Source organism: Anoplopoma fimbria, chromosome 2 (assembly GCF_027596085.1).
Source record: "Anoplopoma fimbria isolate UVic2021 breed Golden Eagle Sablefish chromosome 2, Afim_UVic_2022, whole genome shotgun sequence".
Lineage (NCBI taxonomy): Eukaryota > Metazoa > Chordata > Actinopteri > Perciformes > Anoplopomatidae > Anoplopoma > Anoplopoma fimbria.
This window is the reverse complement of record NC_072450.1, coordinates 17168633-17187592: the sequence shown is the minus strand read 5'-3', so window position 1 is coordinate 17187592 and position 18960 is coordinate 17168633. Positions and strand designations below refer to the sequence as shown.

The 18960-nt window shown below is 42.8% G+C and overlaps 1 protein-coding gene across 1 annotated transcript; it reads left to right on the top strand.

The window, feature by feature from the left end:
• Nucleotides 1–2546: 2546 nt before the first annotated feature.
• On the top strand, nucleotides 2547–14903 carry LOC129107793 (stereocilin). The gene is made up of 28 exons (XM_054619339.1): nucleotides 2547–2868; nucleotides 3482–3506; nucleotides 3614–4199; nucleotides 4367–5254; nucleotides 5347–5409; nucleotides 5504–5629; nucleotides 5839–6005; nucleotides 6092–6278; nucleotides 6531–6646; nucleotides 6942–7074; nucleotides 7173–7355; nucleotides 8215–8253; nucleotides 8336–8512; nucleotides 8859–9008; nucleotides 9791–9849; nucleotides 9996–10119; nucleotides 10270–10352; nucleotides 10438–10573; nucleotides 10997–11199; nucleotides 11514–11604; nucleotides 11712–11883; nucleotides 11998–12167; nucleotides 12492–12647; nucleotides 12744–12886; nucleotides 13301–13449; nucleotides 13693–13790; nucleotides 14466–14613; nucleotides 14817–14903. Exons 1-28 carry the CDS (start codon nucleotides 2547–2549, stop codon nucleotides 14894–14896), a joined length of 4974 nt encoding a protein of 1657 aa, XP_054475314.1. The 3' UTR covers nucleotides 14897–14903.
• The last annotated feature ends 4057 nt before the right edge of the window (nucleotides 14904–18960 follow it).

Here is an 18960-nt window from a genome sequence, read left to right as displayed (position 1 = left end):
CAAACCAAGTATTCCAATCACAACAGCGAGTTTCACCAGCTGATTTCTGCCACGAGTTTCCAGCAGAGAGAGAGGAACGTATGGGGTGGATCCAATTTCTCATTGAATATTCTTGTGGTGAATCGAGCCCTGTTGCACTGAGTGATCGCTCTTCCCTACGATATCAATAATACAGGAGGAAGTTATTGTCCTAGTGCAGGCCACAGTATCATACAGCCAAAGCAAGTGGAAGGAGGGGTGGGGGGTCCTTTCACTCAGCCCTCTTGGGTTTCAGGGCCAGCAGACAGTGGTCTGACTCTGGGGAGCCGGCTGCTCTGCCCTTGCACAGGGCTCAATTGTAAGTCTGCCTGACCGAGGGATAAATGTGTCTAAAACAGTGACAGTCTGCACAGTCTCTGCCGGCCCGGCCCCGTCGGTAAGACTACACCCCCAACAAACCCAGAGTCACGAGATGGTTCCCGGCTGAGAGACAGCTCAATAGGGAATCAGTCAGTGGGAGACATCTGACAGTTAGAGAATGGGATAGATATCCTGGGTGTGATTAACATGATCCAGATTTTCACCTTGTTTGAGCACCTAGCTGAGTGCTGTGACCTTCCTGTAGCCTCACGATGGACCAAAATACTGAACTGGGAAGACATACACCAAAATAATGTAAATCTAAACCAGTGATCTAAAAGTTTCAAGACATTTTGTACATCCAAGCAGCTCTCTCTCTTTTTTTGCACATTGTCCCAAAAAATGGCTACCAACATATGATAAACTATATATATAACTAAACATGAAGCCATGCATCAACCCTTAACATCAGAGACAAAAAAAGGCAAGTGCCCCAAACAGCTTAAAGCAGAGATATAGAGGACACAGGTGGGAGGGGTGCAGGAGGAGAGAGTGAAAGGCAGAGAAAGTCTGAGTGATGTTGAAACAGAGAGGGCCACTCAGAAGGAGGTCAGCTCTGAGTGTGTTGATGCCGCTGAGTTAGAGATGCTGGTTAAAGCTTGACAGGATATTTAAAGAAACTATTGGATTGTAACTTTTGGTGAGTTTTAAATGTATTTTTCTCAAGTTTGTTATTATTGTGAGTTACCACTGACATTTATAATACTTTAAACAGGGACAGATATATAATTTGCTATTCTTGTCAAACTGCGATCTCTTTAAGGAATGTGTTTTTTAACTGTGTATGTGAATATCTTACATCATATTCATAACTTTTCTTTGGTCTCTCTTTTCAACATCACATAAGGACCTACATGTTATAGTCTGCGTTATTGTCTCATAGTTAAGTACATTACCGATACTTGTTTTAGTAACCATGCAGTGAGAGTGGTAAGGTGATGTGGTGGCCAGTCATTAAGGTTTAATATCCCCTCTCAGTTGAGATACTTTACTCCTTGAGTCTACCGCTTTGCTGGAAATGAAAAAAACAAAGCCTCCGTTTAAACACAGGGTTTTGTGAAATCAATAGGCAAAACAGCCTGAAGGGGAAGATGTGACACCACTGTGTCACTGTGCACGCTGCCATGAGATGAAGATGGCAGAGAAAGGGCCCGGGATGGCCACTCTTACATTCACAAGCATCATAGTTTGTGCCGTTTTACTGGGACAAGGATCCCCTGAGAGGACAGGTGAGTGCACAACCAACACGTTTCACTTAATACAATATTTGTGGGTTTACTAATACATGTGTTATGTAATAAATGATGCTAGCTCTAGCCGTCTATTAATGGACTCTTTCAGGAGGTGGTAAACAGGACCAGAGAGACGCCCTTCTTAAGGAGATAATTTCCAAATGGAGTACAGGAAGTGGCTGGAAACCTCAGAAAGCTCCTCCAGAACCAAACAAGGACCAGTCAGTGCTCCCTTGGGTGAGGAATATCATGGGGAGCCTAAAAACGCTTGGTCTACTTCCCAGCAAGAATCTGCCTCCCTTAAACAAGCCAATTGACAGGCACCGTCTCTCCGGCTTCCTCTACAACATCTCTCTGTACCTCCAAGAGATGGGGGCTGAGCTGGAGGAGGAACCGGCTGACGAGGAGCAGCTGTGGGAGAAAGTGCTGCATTACTTCCTCCAGTCTGAAGGTAGTGCTGCACTGAACCAGTGGAACGGCCGGGTCCCACCGCGACCAAGTGTCAGAGTGCAGGACTGGTTTCTGTCCCTGAGGGGCAGCCCTCACTGGGACTGGCTCCTGGGGCTGCTGCAGAGTCTGATCAGTCTGTCGGAGCGTCAGTCCCACAGGCCCCTCTTGACTTTCTTATCTCAGAACTGGAGAACAGTGAGCGCTGTGTTTGAAGCGGCCCTTCAGGCTCTGCTCAGTGGGACCTATGGTCAGGCCAGTGCAGGCCTGCAGGGCTTCATCTGTGCTCTGAAGGGTCGTAGTGACTGTGCCTTCAGTGTAAGCTGGCTTCAGCAGCTGCTGCGTTTCCTAGAAACACGCAGCTGGAAACCTGTTGTTAGTTTACACCCACCAGGGGAAGGTGCTGAACACAGTAGGAGCTCAAGTGCATTTGGCCGTTTGAAGCCCTTCAGCTTGCCCCCTGAGGCCATGAGGCAGGACGGGTTGTCTGGAAATGCATCTCTGGAAGATGCGATGACCGCTGATGATGATCCAGACTCCATGCAAAGCTTCCTGCTGCAGGCGTTATCGCGTTCAGGTGGAGGAGAGCGAGGTGGCTACTTGGCACAGAAAAATGTAGCTCTGGTGCAGAGTTTGGACGGGCTGAGGAGAGGCCTCCTGCACAGGGTGGGTAGTTCTGTCTATGGTAACCTGAGGAAGAAAGTGTCACTAGTTACCATGGCGCTGCTTGATGATGTCAGCAGCCTGGTGGATGTACCACAGCCCAACGCTCGGGGCCGGTGCTCAGTTGGTGAGTATGTGGAGCAGTTGACCTCATAAGAGATAATAACTCGCTGAAATTAGACAAAAGGCAGAGTTTAAAACTTGGCTACTCACACAAAAAACAGGCATCATTAAGTTTTGTTTAAGTTACATGCATAAACACAATCTGATTATAGAATTATTACCTCCTTCATTTATACACTCATGAATTTTAAAGCTTTGCCTCAGAGGTTGATTCTGAGATGAGCTAGTTTGCTATTAACATAGATGATATGCCAATTCAAACCTATTTTAGGTTTAGAAGTAAATCATGCCTGTTCAGAGTGTATTTAGTGTCATTCGAAGAGGAAAAACCCTTAATAGCCTCATTAGTTCGGCCCTGGTTTCACCTGAAAGCTACAGGAGAGACTGTGACAGTGACTGACACTGCTTTAAAATCTTTATAATCATCCTGGCTGATGAAAGCATCTGTTGTTAGCCCGGCTAATCTCTTTATCCTCTCATTGATGCCAGTAACATTATATCTTGGGCATTGTTAGCTGAGCTGCACTGTACACCAGGCATGGTCGTGTACTGCAGAAGCAGCAGGTCTTTCCCTTTGATTTTCTGTTAATATTTGCTTTTCATTTGTCTTTTTCAAGGTGACCTTAGACAACTGATCTTATGGTAAGGTATTTTAAACCACTATATGATTTCAGTCCACATATTTGACAGTAAATTATTAGCAAAAACAGATCCACATTTCTTCCAATGTTTTGTCCGTGCACATGTAGGGGGATAAGACATAATGTGACGTGGAACACTCAGGCTTTGGGCGTCAACTCCCACGGTCTCCCAAGTTCACTCCCATTCCTGTCCTGCCCCCCCTCTGAAGCAGATGAACTAAGATCACGACGAACACCGGACCAACCATCTACAAAAAAAGGCCCCTCTTCACGAACAATCTCCAAACAAAAACACCTTCATGACCTCTCTACCACACCTCATCACTCCCAGATAAACCAGCCACAGACAGGGAGAACCAGGGAGAGCTACAACCTGCAGAGAGAGATTGAGTACTCCACCTCTATAGAAATCTTGGAGGCAGCGTGTAATGAATCCATCCCGGGCTTGACAGGCGTCTCCAACTTTACTGTGTTCCTCTACTGTAAACTGTTTGAAGGGGAGAGCGGGTCGGTTAACCCTGCAGAGGCCCAGATGGTGCTCGACCTGCATGCCACGTGCTCTGATGCAGCTTGGTACCTGTCTGCTGCTGAGGAGGACTACCTTTGGGTTCATGTCTGCAGCGAGTTCTTCGCCCATGAATTCAACAACACAGTCTGTGCCAACTCCTCTTTCTGGCTGCAGAGGGCACAACAGGTAATATACAAATTATTGGATGTGTTTTATGGTAACTTTTTGCTCAATATCTGTGGCGTGAAGGCGTTCTGAACACATGCTTTGTATATGTACTTTTGCATTGCTTTTATTTTACTCCTAATTCCTTTTACTTTATTTTTTACCTATTCTTACTTGAATATTTGCAGGCTGCAGTGACAAAGGACTACCAATTTTTTAATCTGACAAGTATAGACGACCTGTGTGTGCAGCTGACAGGTGAGGCAATAGAAAGTCCGGTACTCGCTGAGAACTGTGTGGCCCAGTTGGGCAGCAGGTTGCTCAGCGCCCAGGCATTCAGACACTGCTTCCTGCCCAACAACACTGTCCTGATCTCAGCTCTGTGCGGGAGACGGTCCCCCGACTCGCACCAGACCTTGCCAGAGGGCAGCTGGGCCGCGGAGTACTGCTCCAAAATCCACAACTTCTCCCATGTTGACACCGTTGAGGAGACTTGTCAGTACAGGGCGTGGGCTGTGCATCATTTCACCAACTCCACCCTCCTGGAGCTCTGTGAGCAGACACATGGACTGAGAGAGTACATTTGTCTAAACGCCACACTCTACAATTGGCTGTTAGGAGAAATGCCTCAGCTTGCTGATTTCTGTGCTGATCTGCAGGCAGAACTGGAGAGCAGGAAGTGCCTCCTGCAGAGGTTTTTTGACATGCTCCCTGCACCGTATAAGTTTGACACATCGCAGCTGTGTGTGGACCCGGCTCCACTGCTGGTGGAAGCTCTACACAAGCTGAGTGTGTGTGAGGTGGAGGGAGGGGAGCGTGAAGGGTTTTTAGTGGTGCTGGGATACGTGTTGCGAGTCCTGGACTTCATGGTGGGCCTCTCTTCGGGTCTGGACGAGGGAGAAAGAGAGGCGAGACAAGGTTTGGGTCAGGCTATCCTCCTCTCCAGTCTCCTTGACAACACCTCCTGGGCCACACTGCAACCAGAAGCCTCCATGAGTGTCCTGCACACCGTGGGAGTCTTCCTCCGCAGAGAGCAGAACGCCACTCTTAAAGAAGATCTGCTGAGCTGCTTCAGTGTAAGACAGCTGGCACACTCACACACAAACACACACAGTCTCACACACACACTGAGCAAAGAGTGAATAACTTGTTTTTGCTGTTACATCAGCCTGTCTTGTGGGACCTCATCCAGCGGGATGACAACTCCTCTGCTCTGAGGTTTCTGCTACAGGTGAGTGGCCTGTGCAGCTATATTCAAATGTAAACTTCAACAACAGATCAGTTACCTGAACTTTATATTTAGGTAATTCACTTTATCTCACCAGGAGTACCTCCAGATGCCAAGAGACAGCATTCGCACTCTGGTGATGTCTGCTGAAAAAGATGCTGTTAAGAGATTTCTCTCCCATATGCATCAAAGTTGGGATCAGCTACAAGTTGAAACCGGCCAGGTTTGTTTTCAAACTCCCAACAAAATACTGAGTGGACTATTATTGACCGTTTTCATTGAGCTAATTGTGCAGGGTCTCTGTTGACTACAGTTCTACTCTCTTGTGCTGTATCTATTTTATATAAATCTATGTCACAGCCCATGCATAGTTAAAGAGGGCCGAATAGAATACAATCACTTTGTGTCCCGCTCTTTTGTTTTCTCTGTCAGGCATCTCAAAAAGAGTTGCAGGCCATGGAAACAATGACTGCTGCTTTCATCCACAAGTTCCCCCGGGTGACCCCAGAATTGTTTGTGGACCTGTCTCAGTTCATCCCCTTCATGTCTGTCTCTGACATAATGAGCTTCCCAGCCTCGCTGATAGTCAATGACAGCGTGTGAGTCACTGACACAAGAAACAGTTGTGTTTAGTTTTGATATATCTTACTGTCCTTATGCTAGCAGCTTCTGCATTACTCTTCAGGTTGACAGCCATTCGTGACCACAGCTCGGGGATGAAGTCAATGCAGAAAAAGGCTTTTGTAAAAAGACTCCTGCAATCGAGTGTGGTGGGTGATGTCCCTACATGGCCACCATACTTTATCAGTTCCATCCTCACGCTTCTGCCTTACCTGCCAGTCAGTCACTTTCAGCAACTGACGTCGCATCAGGTAAAAATCTTTACATTACTGCTGTATCTCTCATCTCAGACAAGGTCAGGTGATAAGTAAAGCTGTTCAGCTGGGTTCTTACATTTGTACAGATGACAAAAAAATAAATAAATAGAGAAACAGATGCTTCAATACAGGACACAAGGACCAGATAATGGATTTATGAGTATACAAGTAAACTGAATCATTGCTTTGGGCTTCACAGTCACCAGTCTGAACTTGTTTCAACATTTTATCTCTTGTCTCCTTTAGCTTACTCCTCTGGTAGAGTTGCTAGGTAACAGCAGTCTAGATGGTGTAAGGGGGCGCCATGTGCTCCGGACCCTCTTCAGCAAGCAGAATAATCTGACCAGTGATAACATACGGAGGTGGGACCCAGATATATTGTGTTAATGTGTGTTTGTCTTTATGATCACTAAAGACACACTCAAAGGTGGGTCATCAGATGGGCAGTACTCTAATATGATGGTTCATATTCAGAGCCCCTCAGGTTCTCTGAGACTATTTCTTGACATCCAAGATTAGCACTTATAAGTTAGGTCATAGTTGTTTTGGGTGTTGATGTGTTGGATAAGTACATCAGTTCTCTTTCTCCTCATTATCTCACTACTATTCAATAAAATAAAAATATCCCCAAGAGTGACAGCAATTGTGGTTTTGCAGGTTAGGGGTCCTCGCATGTTACCTGGATCCAGTGGTACTGGGTTCATTTCTCCAGGACTCAGCCGTGTCCTCGGCTCTCTGGCAGCAGCTGGCTCAGTGCATGTCAAAGGGGTTCATCAGTAGCAGAGGCCGGGTAAGCAGCAACTCTTCTCTAGTCCACTGCAGAAAATCTGCTTTAAAAACACTTACATCCTGAATGTCTTACTCTGTTTAACTGTGTTTCATGGACAGCTGTCCTCCTGGTTGATACCAGCCGTCGAGTCCCTGAACGTCAGCAGCATGGCTTCCGCAGAGCTGTCTGCCTTCAGCGGTCTGTTACCTCAGTTAGGAGGTTCCTTCCTGCTGTCGCTCCCCTCACAGCTACTCGTAGAAATCCTCTCACAACCAGGATTACCCAGATATTACCCAGCACAGGTTAGCAGGGAATTTGTTTTTCTTTGTGACTTCTTGTCATCCTTATTGTTGGTGGAGTTGTTAAATACTACCATAGTAGATATAAGTAAGCTGAAGGTTTCCAATGTAATTGTAAATTTATAAAGATTAATTGCATTTCCATAAAATGTTCTAAATTTGATTGAAAAATCCCCAAAAATCTTTTCTGATATTATTTTATGACCTTACCTCACCTCACCTTGTTTTTATGGAGAAAATGCTCTATAAATCAGAATATAAATGAATTATGAACAAACCCCTCTGTACAAACCTTCATTATATAGATAGGAACGAAACTTAAGTCTGGTGTATGTAAGTGCTACTAAAGTGGAGATAATCAGAGTCTGATAAAATACTCCTTTTGAGAAAACATCCTTTAAATATATGTTTTGTAAAATAACATGAATTTTTAAAAACACTACAGGTGAATTTATTACCATGACTTTTAGTTGTAGGTTTTAGAAGTTTTCTGAAATGTAATGATTAAATATGCAAATGATAGGTTATCTAATGCTATCGTTTGTTAAATTAAGGAAAATCCTTCAGACACAGATAGACAAAGTAGTAAAATAAAGACTTAAAAGTGTATTATGGATGTGCTATTTCCACTAATCTGAAAGAAGACATGTTATGAAAGCAAAATAGCTCAATTTTAAAAAAAATAGACCAGTGCATAAAAAACAATGTTTTTGCCTGAGGTGTCTCACCTTAATTAACTACCAGGTTTCTAGATAAAATAAGAGGATAAACAGTGATGGAATATGTGACCAAAATATATAAATTCAAAACGCTTGTATATTTTTGTCTGCATGTGTGTTAACTTTTCGATTACTCTCCTCAGGCTTTTCAAATGTTATCCATGATTTCAAACGACACCCCTGTAAGTAGACATTTTCAAAATATATTTTTGGTAAATTTCAGCCAACTGCACTTTTATCACTGTGTTTCTCTTTCCCTGCCAGCTCACCATGGACAAACTGTGCAGACTGAAGCCATTACTCTCTGGTCTCTCTCCCGCTGTGCTCAAAGAACTTCAGTGGCCTGAGATCAGTGACGCTGCCCACTGCCAGTGCTGGAAGATGTTGCTCACTGAGCTTAAGCCCGGCCACAGAGCTATACTATACAATGCAATGCAGGAGGTGACGCAGCTACTATCATGCAACATTTGTCTTATCTTTTCATTCCTGGTTACAATTAGCTGTGGCTCACATTTTTGTGACATGATGAGTAGATTGACACAATAGAGGTTCATACTTCCTTTTGCAGATAAAACTTACTGGAAAATAAATAAAAACAAAAAACTGTGGCCTGAGATACATTAACCAGGTCTAATTTAGTATCCAGCTAATCATGCACGATGGTTCCAGAGAGTCTTAATTTGATCCACATATGCATAATCTAATTTGTGTTGCCCTTTAAGGTTTCTAAATTTAAATTTACCGTGTTGTTGTTGTTGTTGTTGTTGTTGTTGTTGTGTGTCAACAGGCTCTGCACAGAGACGCACAGAACTTTACTCAGCAGGCAAACTGTCTGTTAACGTTTTTCCCTCTGAGGAAGCTGACAGAAACCTTAAATGGTGAAACAATGCTGAGAGATGTCAGCCTGTACAGAGACATACGCTGGTCGCAACAGCAGGTGCACACTTTCCTTTAACCTACCTTTGTGTGCTATTTCACACTGCATTGATATGACAACAATAGGTTGACATTTCCCTGACTAGAGAAGAAACTGTTACAGCTTCGGTCCCATTAATCTGCAACTCATTGGATATGCTTCAGATAAGCCTTTCAGGATATTAATACTCCACACGCATCAGCTGCCATCAAGCTAATTAGTTTGGATGTAGTACAATGGTGTGGAGGAGTGTAGCATAAATTAATAATGGCTACCTTAAAGGGATTTTGTCACAGCAAAGAATGTGTTTCACCTCCAGTTCTCGGCCTAACAAGACCTGAGTCAAATGAATAAAGAGTGCCCTTTTGGTTAGTAGCTGCACTGAAATATAATGTGACACTTGATATAAAAACATTGTATTTGAATAACCTTAAAGTTAAATGATCTATACCCTTTGTTATTTGTGCGTTAAAACTTTGATAAAAAATCCTTTTATAGTCAACAAGCCATATACTATGTAACAACTGATAACAACAGTGAGGCACTCACTCATAGAGACTCAAAACATCCTCTGAAACAGTATCAACAGAGTCACACAGCATAAGCTACTTTTTAGCTTTTTCTAGTATATTCACTATGTTAAAATACTCACACTTTTCCCAAAATATGAGAATACACGGGTCAGACCTGTGTGCAGATAATACAGATACAATTTTATAGTAACAACAATTTTATTTAACTTATTTGATTAAAATGTTATGTCAAATGCCGAGTCTGACAGCATTTCTTTTTTATCTGGACAGGCTCAGCTTTTGTTCAAAAAGATCCACAAATTCAAAAACATTACCAGCAAGATGGTGAGGTAAGTACGGATGTATTGGACCAGAATATTCAGATCTACGATTTTAATCATTATGTCATTTTACCTGCAGACTGGATTAAAGATTAAAAATCTCAGTCTTTTTCAGGTCTGATACTCACTCAATAAACATTCTCCTTTTCTTGTAGGGATCTGGGTCATATTGCCGGTGGAATGAGTTGTGACTTTCTGAGGCTTTGGAGCAACGATACAGATTTTGTAACACTGCTTCAGTTTGTTAGTGAGCTGCCTGGAGGCACGAGACCTGCTCTGGTGAGGAACAAACACTTTAGCACTCATCAAACTCTTTCTTACAGTCTCTTATACCTGATTCGTTAGTTTGTTAGTTTTATATTTCTGTATCAAATTACAAGATTATGTTTCATTCTAACAAGTTCAGATGTGTTTTGGCTGTGTTACCAGCGAAAATGTATCGTAGATGAATTGAGGAAACAATCTGAAATCGACCTCAGTGCCTTGAGCTCTGGGTTTGCTGCAACTCTTCCGTAAGTATCTCCTTACTAAACGTAAAATATTTTACAGTTTGTGCAAAGTGAACTACATTTACACCTCTGCTCTGCTCTTTTCCAGCGTGACGATGATAGAGGACCTCTCCAATGCATCCTTCAGGGCCATTCTGGACCACATTCAGACACACTTTGCTGATTTCCTGAGAATGCCACATTACAAGCAGACAAATTTAGCGGAGAAGGCTGTAACTGAGCTGGTAAAACACCAACATAAACTATGCAAATATATTATGTTTACTGCATATTCTTACATGATGTGCAGGACTTGACACATTTCTTTATTCAGGTAGAAAAGTGTGATCAGAAAAGAGTTGGTGCATGTAATTTATAAACAATATTAAGTTGCAGCAGAAATCCTTAAATAACCTTGGGGTTATTACGATGATAGACCAGCACCATAAGCATTCAGAACAGGAACTGCTTTTTCTGGTTTAATTAAATCAGTAATTGCGTCAGTGATGGTGACTCATGTATTTGATTTGTATTAACTCATTCATGGGGCACAAAAACAAACTACATTTATTGGTTCAGGCTTCTGAAGCACACACACAAACATACAAAGACAAAAACAGTGAAGTCATATCAATGTGAAATCCCTGACTGTATGTGATGCTCTGCAGGGCTCCTATCAGGCTGAGGGGGAGATTGATGGCACCACCCTGGACGTCCTGGGGGCTTTACTGCCTTTCTTGGACCGGGACAGTTTGGCTCTGGTGGACCGGGGAGCTCTGGCTCTGCGGCTGGAGGAGATGAGAAGTTTCTGCCTTCCTAAAGAGGCTCTGAGAGATATTAGTGCGCTGCTCACTCAAAAAGACTTGCTTGGGTAAAAAATGTACTGATTAGTGCAAAATACAAAGTATAGAGCTGAGGCTGATGGGAATGTCGTACCAGGCAGTGATGATTCCTACGGGAAGTAATGATTGATCAATTGTCACTAACAAATAAACCATAAATAAATAAGTTATTGAGAAAATACACCTTCAGCACATGTTAATGTAGAGTAGTAGAATAAAAGGAGTTGAATAGTTTGTATGCAGTCTAAAATACACAAAATGCCGAACAGGAAAACATGCTTGTATGAAGAAACGGAATACATTAACAGGCAGTAATGGTAAGCTTTGTGTACTTGTTTACCAGGGAGCCATCCAAATGGCAAGTTGGGGATGTGGAACATTTGGGCAGGCTGGTGTTTTCTCTCTCAACAAAGCAGATAAACTCCATCCCACTGGTAAGCACCCAAAAGCATCAACCCAATAATTCATTGTATTACACCTAACTTTATTTTTTATACTTTTGCTAAGGCATAGCAAGATTATATGTGTTTCCCCTGTGCAGACAGTGTTGAATAAAGACACAGTGGAGCAGGTCCTGGTGGGTCAGAGTCGCTGGGAGGACAGTGTGGTGGGTGGAGTCTGTGAGACTCAGTGTATGGACCAGCATCGTCAGAGACGGCTGACTCAGAGTCTCGTTAGAGGGATTGTCAAAGCACGCAGCAGGAGGGCAAAAGGTTCAATAAATCATTTATTGTAGCTTGCAGTGCTGTTGTGATACTGTGAGTAATGCTTTGTGAAAGTTTTCATTCCTATCATTGTGCTGCGTTTACTGCCGTCTCTTCGAGCAGTGCCAGTTCCAAGCTGTGCAGACATCAGAGGGACGTTTCCATCAGCTTGGACGTCCACTCAGCTCAGCCGTATGTCACAGGAGGATCTGAAACAGTGTGTAGAAGTTTTCGCTCAGGACGCTTCAATGAGCTCTGAGCAGCGCAGAGCCCTGTGGTTGAAACTCAGGAAGGTCAGTAAAACCTTGAAAGACCTCAGGAAGATGAGAGTGTATCAGAAGATCATCTTTCCTCAAAGTGGTTCAGCAGTTCTTTCCCCCTGTCAATTGAAGTTCTTGTTCCCATCAGATGTATCCAAACATTAAAACACAATTAATAGTAAAAAGGCATCATCCTTAAAAATATTGACTTGTGATGTCTGAGATTTCTTTTTGTCAAATCCTAGCTGATAATCTTCAATCCTGAGAGACAAGGACAGCTGAGTAAAACGTGTAGTGTTTTTTTAACATTAACATGATGTGTGGTTGAATCATGTTCTGGTTCTTCACTCAATCCAGTCCTTCAGTCCAGTGAGAGAGCTGAGAGCAGATCAGGTGCTGGCTTTAGGCCCCGTGGTGACTGAGATGGGAGAAAGAGAGCTGCAGGAAGCCAATCTCACTGATCTGGGTGTGTTGGCACATCTGGGGACACTGACAGACTGGAACCCTAAAAAGGTTTTGAATTTTTTCATTCTGATGTAAAACTTAAAGTGAATGAAAGAATCTCCTGAGGACTTTGAAGAGTTTTATTTATTTTATTTTTTTTTACAGATGAGAGCGGTTATTTTAGGTATGATGCGGAAACGCAAACTGAAAGTGGAGCAGTTATCAGCTGTTGATCTGGCAACATTAGGCCATCTGCTTTGTGGTCTTTATCCTTCAGAGATCAAAAGACTGAGCCCCTACAACCTCAGGTCAGTCAAACACCTGAAGAATAAGCTTCCTCTATAGCACACAACATTAAAGAACGGTTGTTAAAGGAAAGCTGACACTCTGCAATACGTCATCAAATTAATTGTGACATAAATAAAATACAGGCATAAACAAAGATGACCATATACAGTCCAAAGGGGACAAAAACGGCTAATTTGTATACAGGGTAGTAAGTGCATTTTGAACCTACAGTACTTAGTCGCAGTGATAAAACGTGATGAATTATTCTAATGCTTTAGGTTTCACAGCGTGTTAATTGATTTCACATTCACTTGCTAACAGATGCTAAGTAACAGAAGGCTGGTTCCCATTTCTGAGCAGCTCAACCCTCATAAAACATTTTTGCGTTCCTCCAGAAGAGGATAAGGTCCTAAATCATTTTCCTCTCACTGCAGTGTGGCCGTCCTGTTCCTGCGGGAGGCGTCCCTGCCGTGCACGGAACAGCAGATGGAGGAGTTGACAAGCCGTTTGTCCAGACCGGAGGCCTTTGGTACAGTCAGTGCTTGGGGACCAGAAGTTTTCACCGAAATTGGGACATTGGCAGGTACAGTAGAATATAATATCCCTGGAGGGTATAATGTTTTTTGTCATCAACCTTTTTTTATTGTTGTTTTCTTCTTCAATGAGTGAGGAGGGTGTGAGGAGAGAACAAAAGCTTTTAGATGGATAGCTGCAATTAAAAATGTACCTGAGGGGTATAAAAGTTTAGATAAACTTTTACACTTCCTGTGATGTGATATGAGGATCATTAATTATCTGACTAGACAGTGTTTGTGTCTCCGTCCAGTGGGCTTGGAGGACATGGTGCTGTCAGCTCTGGTACAAGAACAAGTGGCGGGAATAACCCCTGAAGCCATCGCTCTGATGTCACCGAAAAAGATGGCAGTGAGTTACAACCGTGATTTGTATGATTTTTAACCTACAGAACAATAATTGTCTTCAGTATAGAGTCATCTATGAGTAGCACCAATGGAACATTTGACTGAATTGTTCGATTTTAAGAATACACATTTAAGGAGTTGAACTAGTCTCATGAACTGTAAAAGATAGAAATCAATAGAAAATGAATGATTGCTGAATTCCATTCTGCTGCCTAGTTTCAGGGTCCTGTTGTTGTGAATGCTGGCTCACTGTCACTCTGTCACTTCAACTGGGGCGCTTGAATAGAACAGAGCCATCCTTAATGTTATTAGTAACACCTTTTCAACTTTGACATGTCAAAATGTTGCCTGTGAAAAATACCCTTTAACAACTATGAGCAGATATTTGATAATTATTTTTCATAAAATCCACTGCTTTTATCAACTTTGTGGTTATCTGAAAATTATGTAAATAATGTTTTTCAAACATGTAATATGAGGCTACCAAATTTTACATATATTTCTTCACAATAATTGCTATTGATTTGTTGTTTGTTCATTTTGTCTTGAATTAGGTCTTTGATATAGACAGTGTACACTAAATATTGTGGCGTGTGCTTAATATTTAGTTATCTTTTTAGAATGTCAAACAAGTGTCCTGTATGAGTAAGTCACTGTGTGTTTGCTGTGTGTCTGTCAGGTGGTGTTTAGTGCTGTTCAAATGTCATGGCTGAGTGCGGAGCAGGCGTGGGCCGTCACTGAGGAGCAGTGGGCTCAGCTGGACACGGAGCAAAGGCACGCTGTCGGACTCGCTCGATACGAAGGAGACGTCCTGCTGGAGCTGAGAGGTGTGTATGGAAAAAAATGAGGGTGATAAAATGTTTAATAACCTCCTCCATAATGAGACAGTTATGGTTATTTTATTTATGGCAGTGTGTTTGTGAGTGCGTATACTTTTATTATGGTAATAGTCCTGTTTCCACTCATCAATTTTATTTTTATGTTGTTTTTATAAGGTGATGATAAATGCTCCGTTTGTCTGCTTCCACAGGGAGAAACTCGGCTCCAGCAGCAGACAGCTTCACGACATCCTCACTGGCTCTGTGCCTTTTGTTGTGGCAACTCATTTAACACGCTGAGACGTATATAATTGTCCCTTGACCTCCCTTGGTAACATCATATTTGTACTTCAAATAAAAAAATGTTGAACTGTTCTGTTCCCTCTGTGCGTTGGTCCCATAATTTACATTGCTATTGGTTGTGCTCTGCTGCACATGTTTCACTTCTATGTGAGCTTGACAATATGTAAATAAATGTATGTACTTGAACTATGTTTAATATCCTTTTGGTAGAGCAATCAGAGGAAACAATGCCATGATTCTTTTTTATTTGTCAGAGGGCTTTCCAACCTTTATGGGATATGTGAGCAGACTCACTTGAGATGATATTTTATTGACTATCTTGAACCATTTCCCCAAAACTACGGACACAGGAGTCTATAAAATACCTTTTAAATCTTTCTCTCTTTTATTTATAACATCTGTAACATAACCTGCCTACCATCAGGAACTGTGACCTCCATGGGGACCTTCTCCCTTCTTCTAGGACCTATAGTTTGCAAATTTCATGTGGATTCTAAGTACAAAACTTGTCCTCTCTGACTGCATCGTTTTTACTTCCTGTATGTTACCTCAATTATGAACTTTTTAAACTTCTATAAGTGATAATGTGGCATATGTGAAAGCATTATTTGTGTGTTATTTTTTGATTTGTTGACATAAAAGATGTAATAGTGAGGGGTATGATTTTATACCAGAGTGATTTATCGACAGGCCTGCTGTATCTGTAAGTCTGAGGATACACAAATCCCTCCTGACGCTCCTGCATGCAGGTATCTTTCATTTCTTGAGTGTGGTACTGCATTCCAGATGAGTGAAGCAAATGCAATAATTACAGTCAGCCTGTGCAATGGTAATACTGAATTGGTAAACTACACAGTGAAACGCATAGCTTTCACGTTTGTTACTTTAAGGAGCAAAACAATTATATGCGACCTGTCTTTAAGGCAGCAAGGAAACTGTTCTGTTCAAGGTCCTTTGTATGTTTTATGATTGAATTTTTAAGCTTGGTGAATTAAACAGAGTTTGAAGGTGCCCCCTGGATACTGAAAGGCTTTTATTAACATTTGAGTGTAGTTTAATGTTCTTAAAGGGGATCCAGATACCACAGGTAGTCTCAGCAAAATATGAGGATGTAGGAGGATTACCAAGCAGGTAAAGGGAGCAACTATCGCCGAGGCATAACAACCCCTCGCCCCCAAGTTTACTGCCTGTGGATTTTTTGGGGTAATTTGATTTGTTACTAAAAAACAATATTAATAAAGGAGGTATGTAGTATTAGCTAATTTTGTGGCCTTGTGTTGTACAGGAACCCTGTGTAGTTCTGATAATAATTAATTAGGGCAGTTATTGTGCTCACATGGTGCATATTTCTTTTAAAAGTAATTCATTTCAAAGTATTTTTTCCAGTAGAGAGAATACAGGAAATTGAGGTGAGAGAGTGAAAGTGAGATCAGAGAGAAATGACGTCCATCAAAAGTCCCCAAGCAACACCACAACCATCACGTTGCAGTTCATGGTTAACCCCGGGGCCAGCCCATATGGTGCATATTTTCTGACTATATTAACTTCAATAAAATTAGCATTAAGTGTTTAATTCACCTGGGACCAGTTTTATTCCAGTGCAGTAGCCGGCCATTGGTTGGGCTGAAGCTTCCATGTATAGTCTACATTGTGCTTGGTGAAAACTTGGAGGTGAGAGTACATACACACTGCACAGTGGCAGGGAGGAATGTCTGGAGGTCAATAGATTCCTAATGGCTATTTTTGCCTGGGGCCCCTAAACAGGTTGAAGAAGGATGTTCATTTCTTGTGTGTGTATCCTACTATCGACTACAGTTTTGTCAATAAAGATGGCCTTTCCCGGCATCATACTTGGCATCCATCAAGTGATTTTACTTTTAAAACAACCAATCAATCTAGGAATAAAGATCTTATTTGGCAGCTGCCAGCCTCACTAAAAGGATTAGGGTGTAATACCGCGTGTGAGCAGCAGGTGGGGGTGTCGCCGCGCTGCTGGCCACTAAGTAGGTGTTGCTCCGTCTCCACTTTGTCCACGGCCGTGACGTATTTCCTGGGGCTTGTACGGACCACTCAGCGGTACACCAGAGGGGTATCATGACCATTTATAACCAGCAATTCTCCCTTATTGGTTTTCCAGACGCCTCGCCGTGCTGTGGTCGGTTCTAACACCGCGGACAGAGACAACAACCAGCCGGGTCGCGCATGATGTGAAAGGAAGCTGGTAAGTTGAGCGGATTGTAAGTTTCCAGTCCGGGCGAGCTCGTATTTTTTTTTTTTTTTTTTTGACTTGTTCTGGGCTGCGTGGTCGGTTAGTTTGGCTCCGGTACCACCGGGACCCTGACACCGGACAGCTGAGGACCATCCCGTCGCCTTACTGATCCCGGTTGCTGTCAGTTTGTGCGTGTTGTCGGCTCGCGGAGGAGGCATTGGGGGGGGGGGATCTAACACACACACACACACACACACACACACACACACACACACACACACACACACACACACACACACACACACACACACAGAGGTGACGTCGACTGCGCCTCGTCCGGTTCCTCCGGTTCTGTTCGCTGCAACAACCCACAGGACGCGTGTGTGGTTCTGGGTCGGAGGGAGTCGTGAGGCTGTGAGGACGGACATGTCCTCCAGGGCTGGATGAGAGGAGAGGCTGACGAAAGGGGGAGGCACCTGCGAGACGGAGCGAGTCAAGTTTTTCTTTTTTTCTTTTTCTTTCCTCGTTAAGCTCGGCGCCGTACAGTTGCAGACGTCTCCGTCGAGCAGAGGAGTCATCATCGGGATCAGATCCAGCCGCCGTCGCTCCCGGGGACACATTATGACTCCGTGTTGTTGTTGTTGAGGTGAGTCAACGCGGACTTTACTCCTACCAGCTGCTGAATTTAAACCTCTTCACTTCAGCAAACATTAAAGAGTTTGGCGTCACAGAGAGAAGTTTTCTTTCCCTCCCGAGATGGTACCGCAGTTCACGTCTGCTCCACTCTGTGTTTATTAAAAGCACAGTGTGCCCTGTTGTTTACACATGCAGCAGCTTATAGGAAACGATTGCTCCACTTTCATTATTATACTCTCATGTATCGGCGGGTGTGAAGACACTTAGATTCCCTTGGGACTGAACTTTGACATCAGGAGCAGTCAGTCCAAAACACAGCTGACGTTGTTGTGTCAGACTGAGCTGATCTGCTGTTTTGTTTGTGATCTCTGGATTGATAGGAATACTAACTTTCTGTGAAAAGCATCTGTTCACAAGAGAAACTGAGCTTCAGCTATTTAGTGTCACAGCGGCGTAGAAATAAGTGTGCTTCATCCTGGGATCTGACCTCCTTGTGTTGTTTGTGCTTATTACAGCCAACACTGTAATTCCACCTCTCTGGTGATGCAATCAGCTGTTGATCATTATGGATGCACACAAAAACAAGGTTGTTTAGCCCCTTGCATGCGGTGACATGTATGCAAACAAGGCATCTGAAATACACAAAGCACCTTGTTCTGATAGAAAGTGTCAGGCGCATGCTTGTGTGGTGTGACTTTATGTTTCATTAGTGTCTTAAAGTTGAGTGAGCATGGCCTTTGCATCTAAATGAAATGCATGTACTACTTCTTAACTCGGGAAACGTGAACTTGTAAAGGCAAAGCTTGACGTAAGTGTAGTGGAAAATATTTTGTAAGTGCTTGTGTTAATGTGGACCGTCGCTGCAGGAAGTCTGAAGAGGTAGACAGGCTGGGTCAAAACAAATGTAGGAAAAAAATAAAGATTCAGACCGCAGAGTCCTTTTTAATTGTTTGCAAGCACTTTAATTAGGCTAGCTGAGAGTGAACCCATTAAACCTCAAATGGGTCTACAATGAACAATTCCATTATAAGAAATATGCATTAACTTGCAAAGATGATTGCAAATAACATTCTTTTGAATACTTTGAACAAAAACACTGCGATGATGTAATGTTTGGTCACGGTTTCCTACTTTTAAAACACTGAAACTAGTTACCAGGTATACATGTTTATTGAATAAAAAGCAAACTGGTGAAATCCTACATCATC

Coding starts and splice junctions, on each gene's coding strand:
- LOC129107793 (XM_054619339.1), top strand. CDS start 2,547: ATGAGGCAGGACGGGTTGTCTGGAAATGCATCTCTGGAAGATGCGATG. Junction 7,075..7,172: donor TCATCAGTAGCAGAGGCCGG/GTAAGCAGCAAC, acceptor TTTCATGGACAG/CTGTCCTCCTGGTTGATACC. Junction 14,614..14,816: donor CGTCCTGCTGGAGCTGAGAG/GTGTGTATGGAA, acceptor CTGCTTCCACAG/GGAGAAACTCGGCTCCAGCA.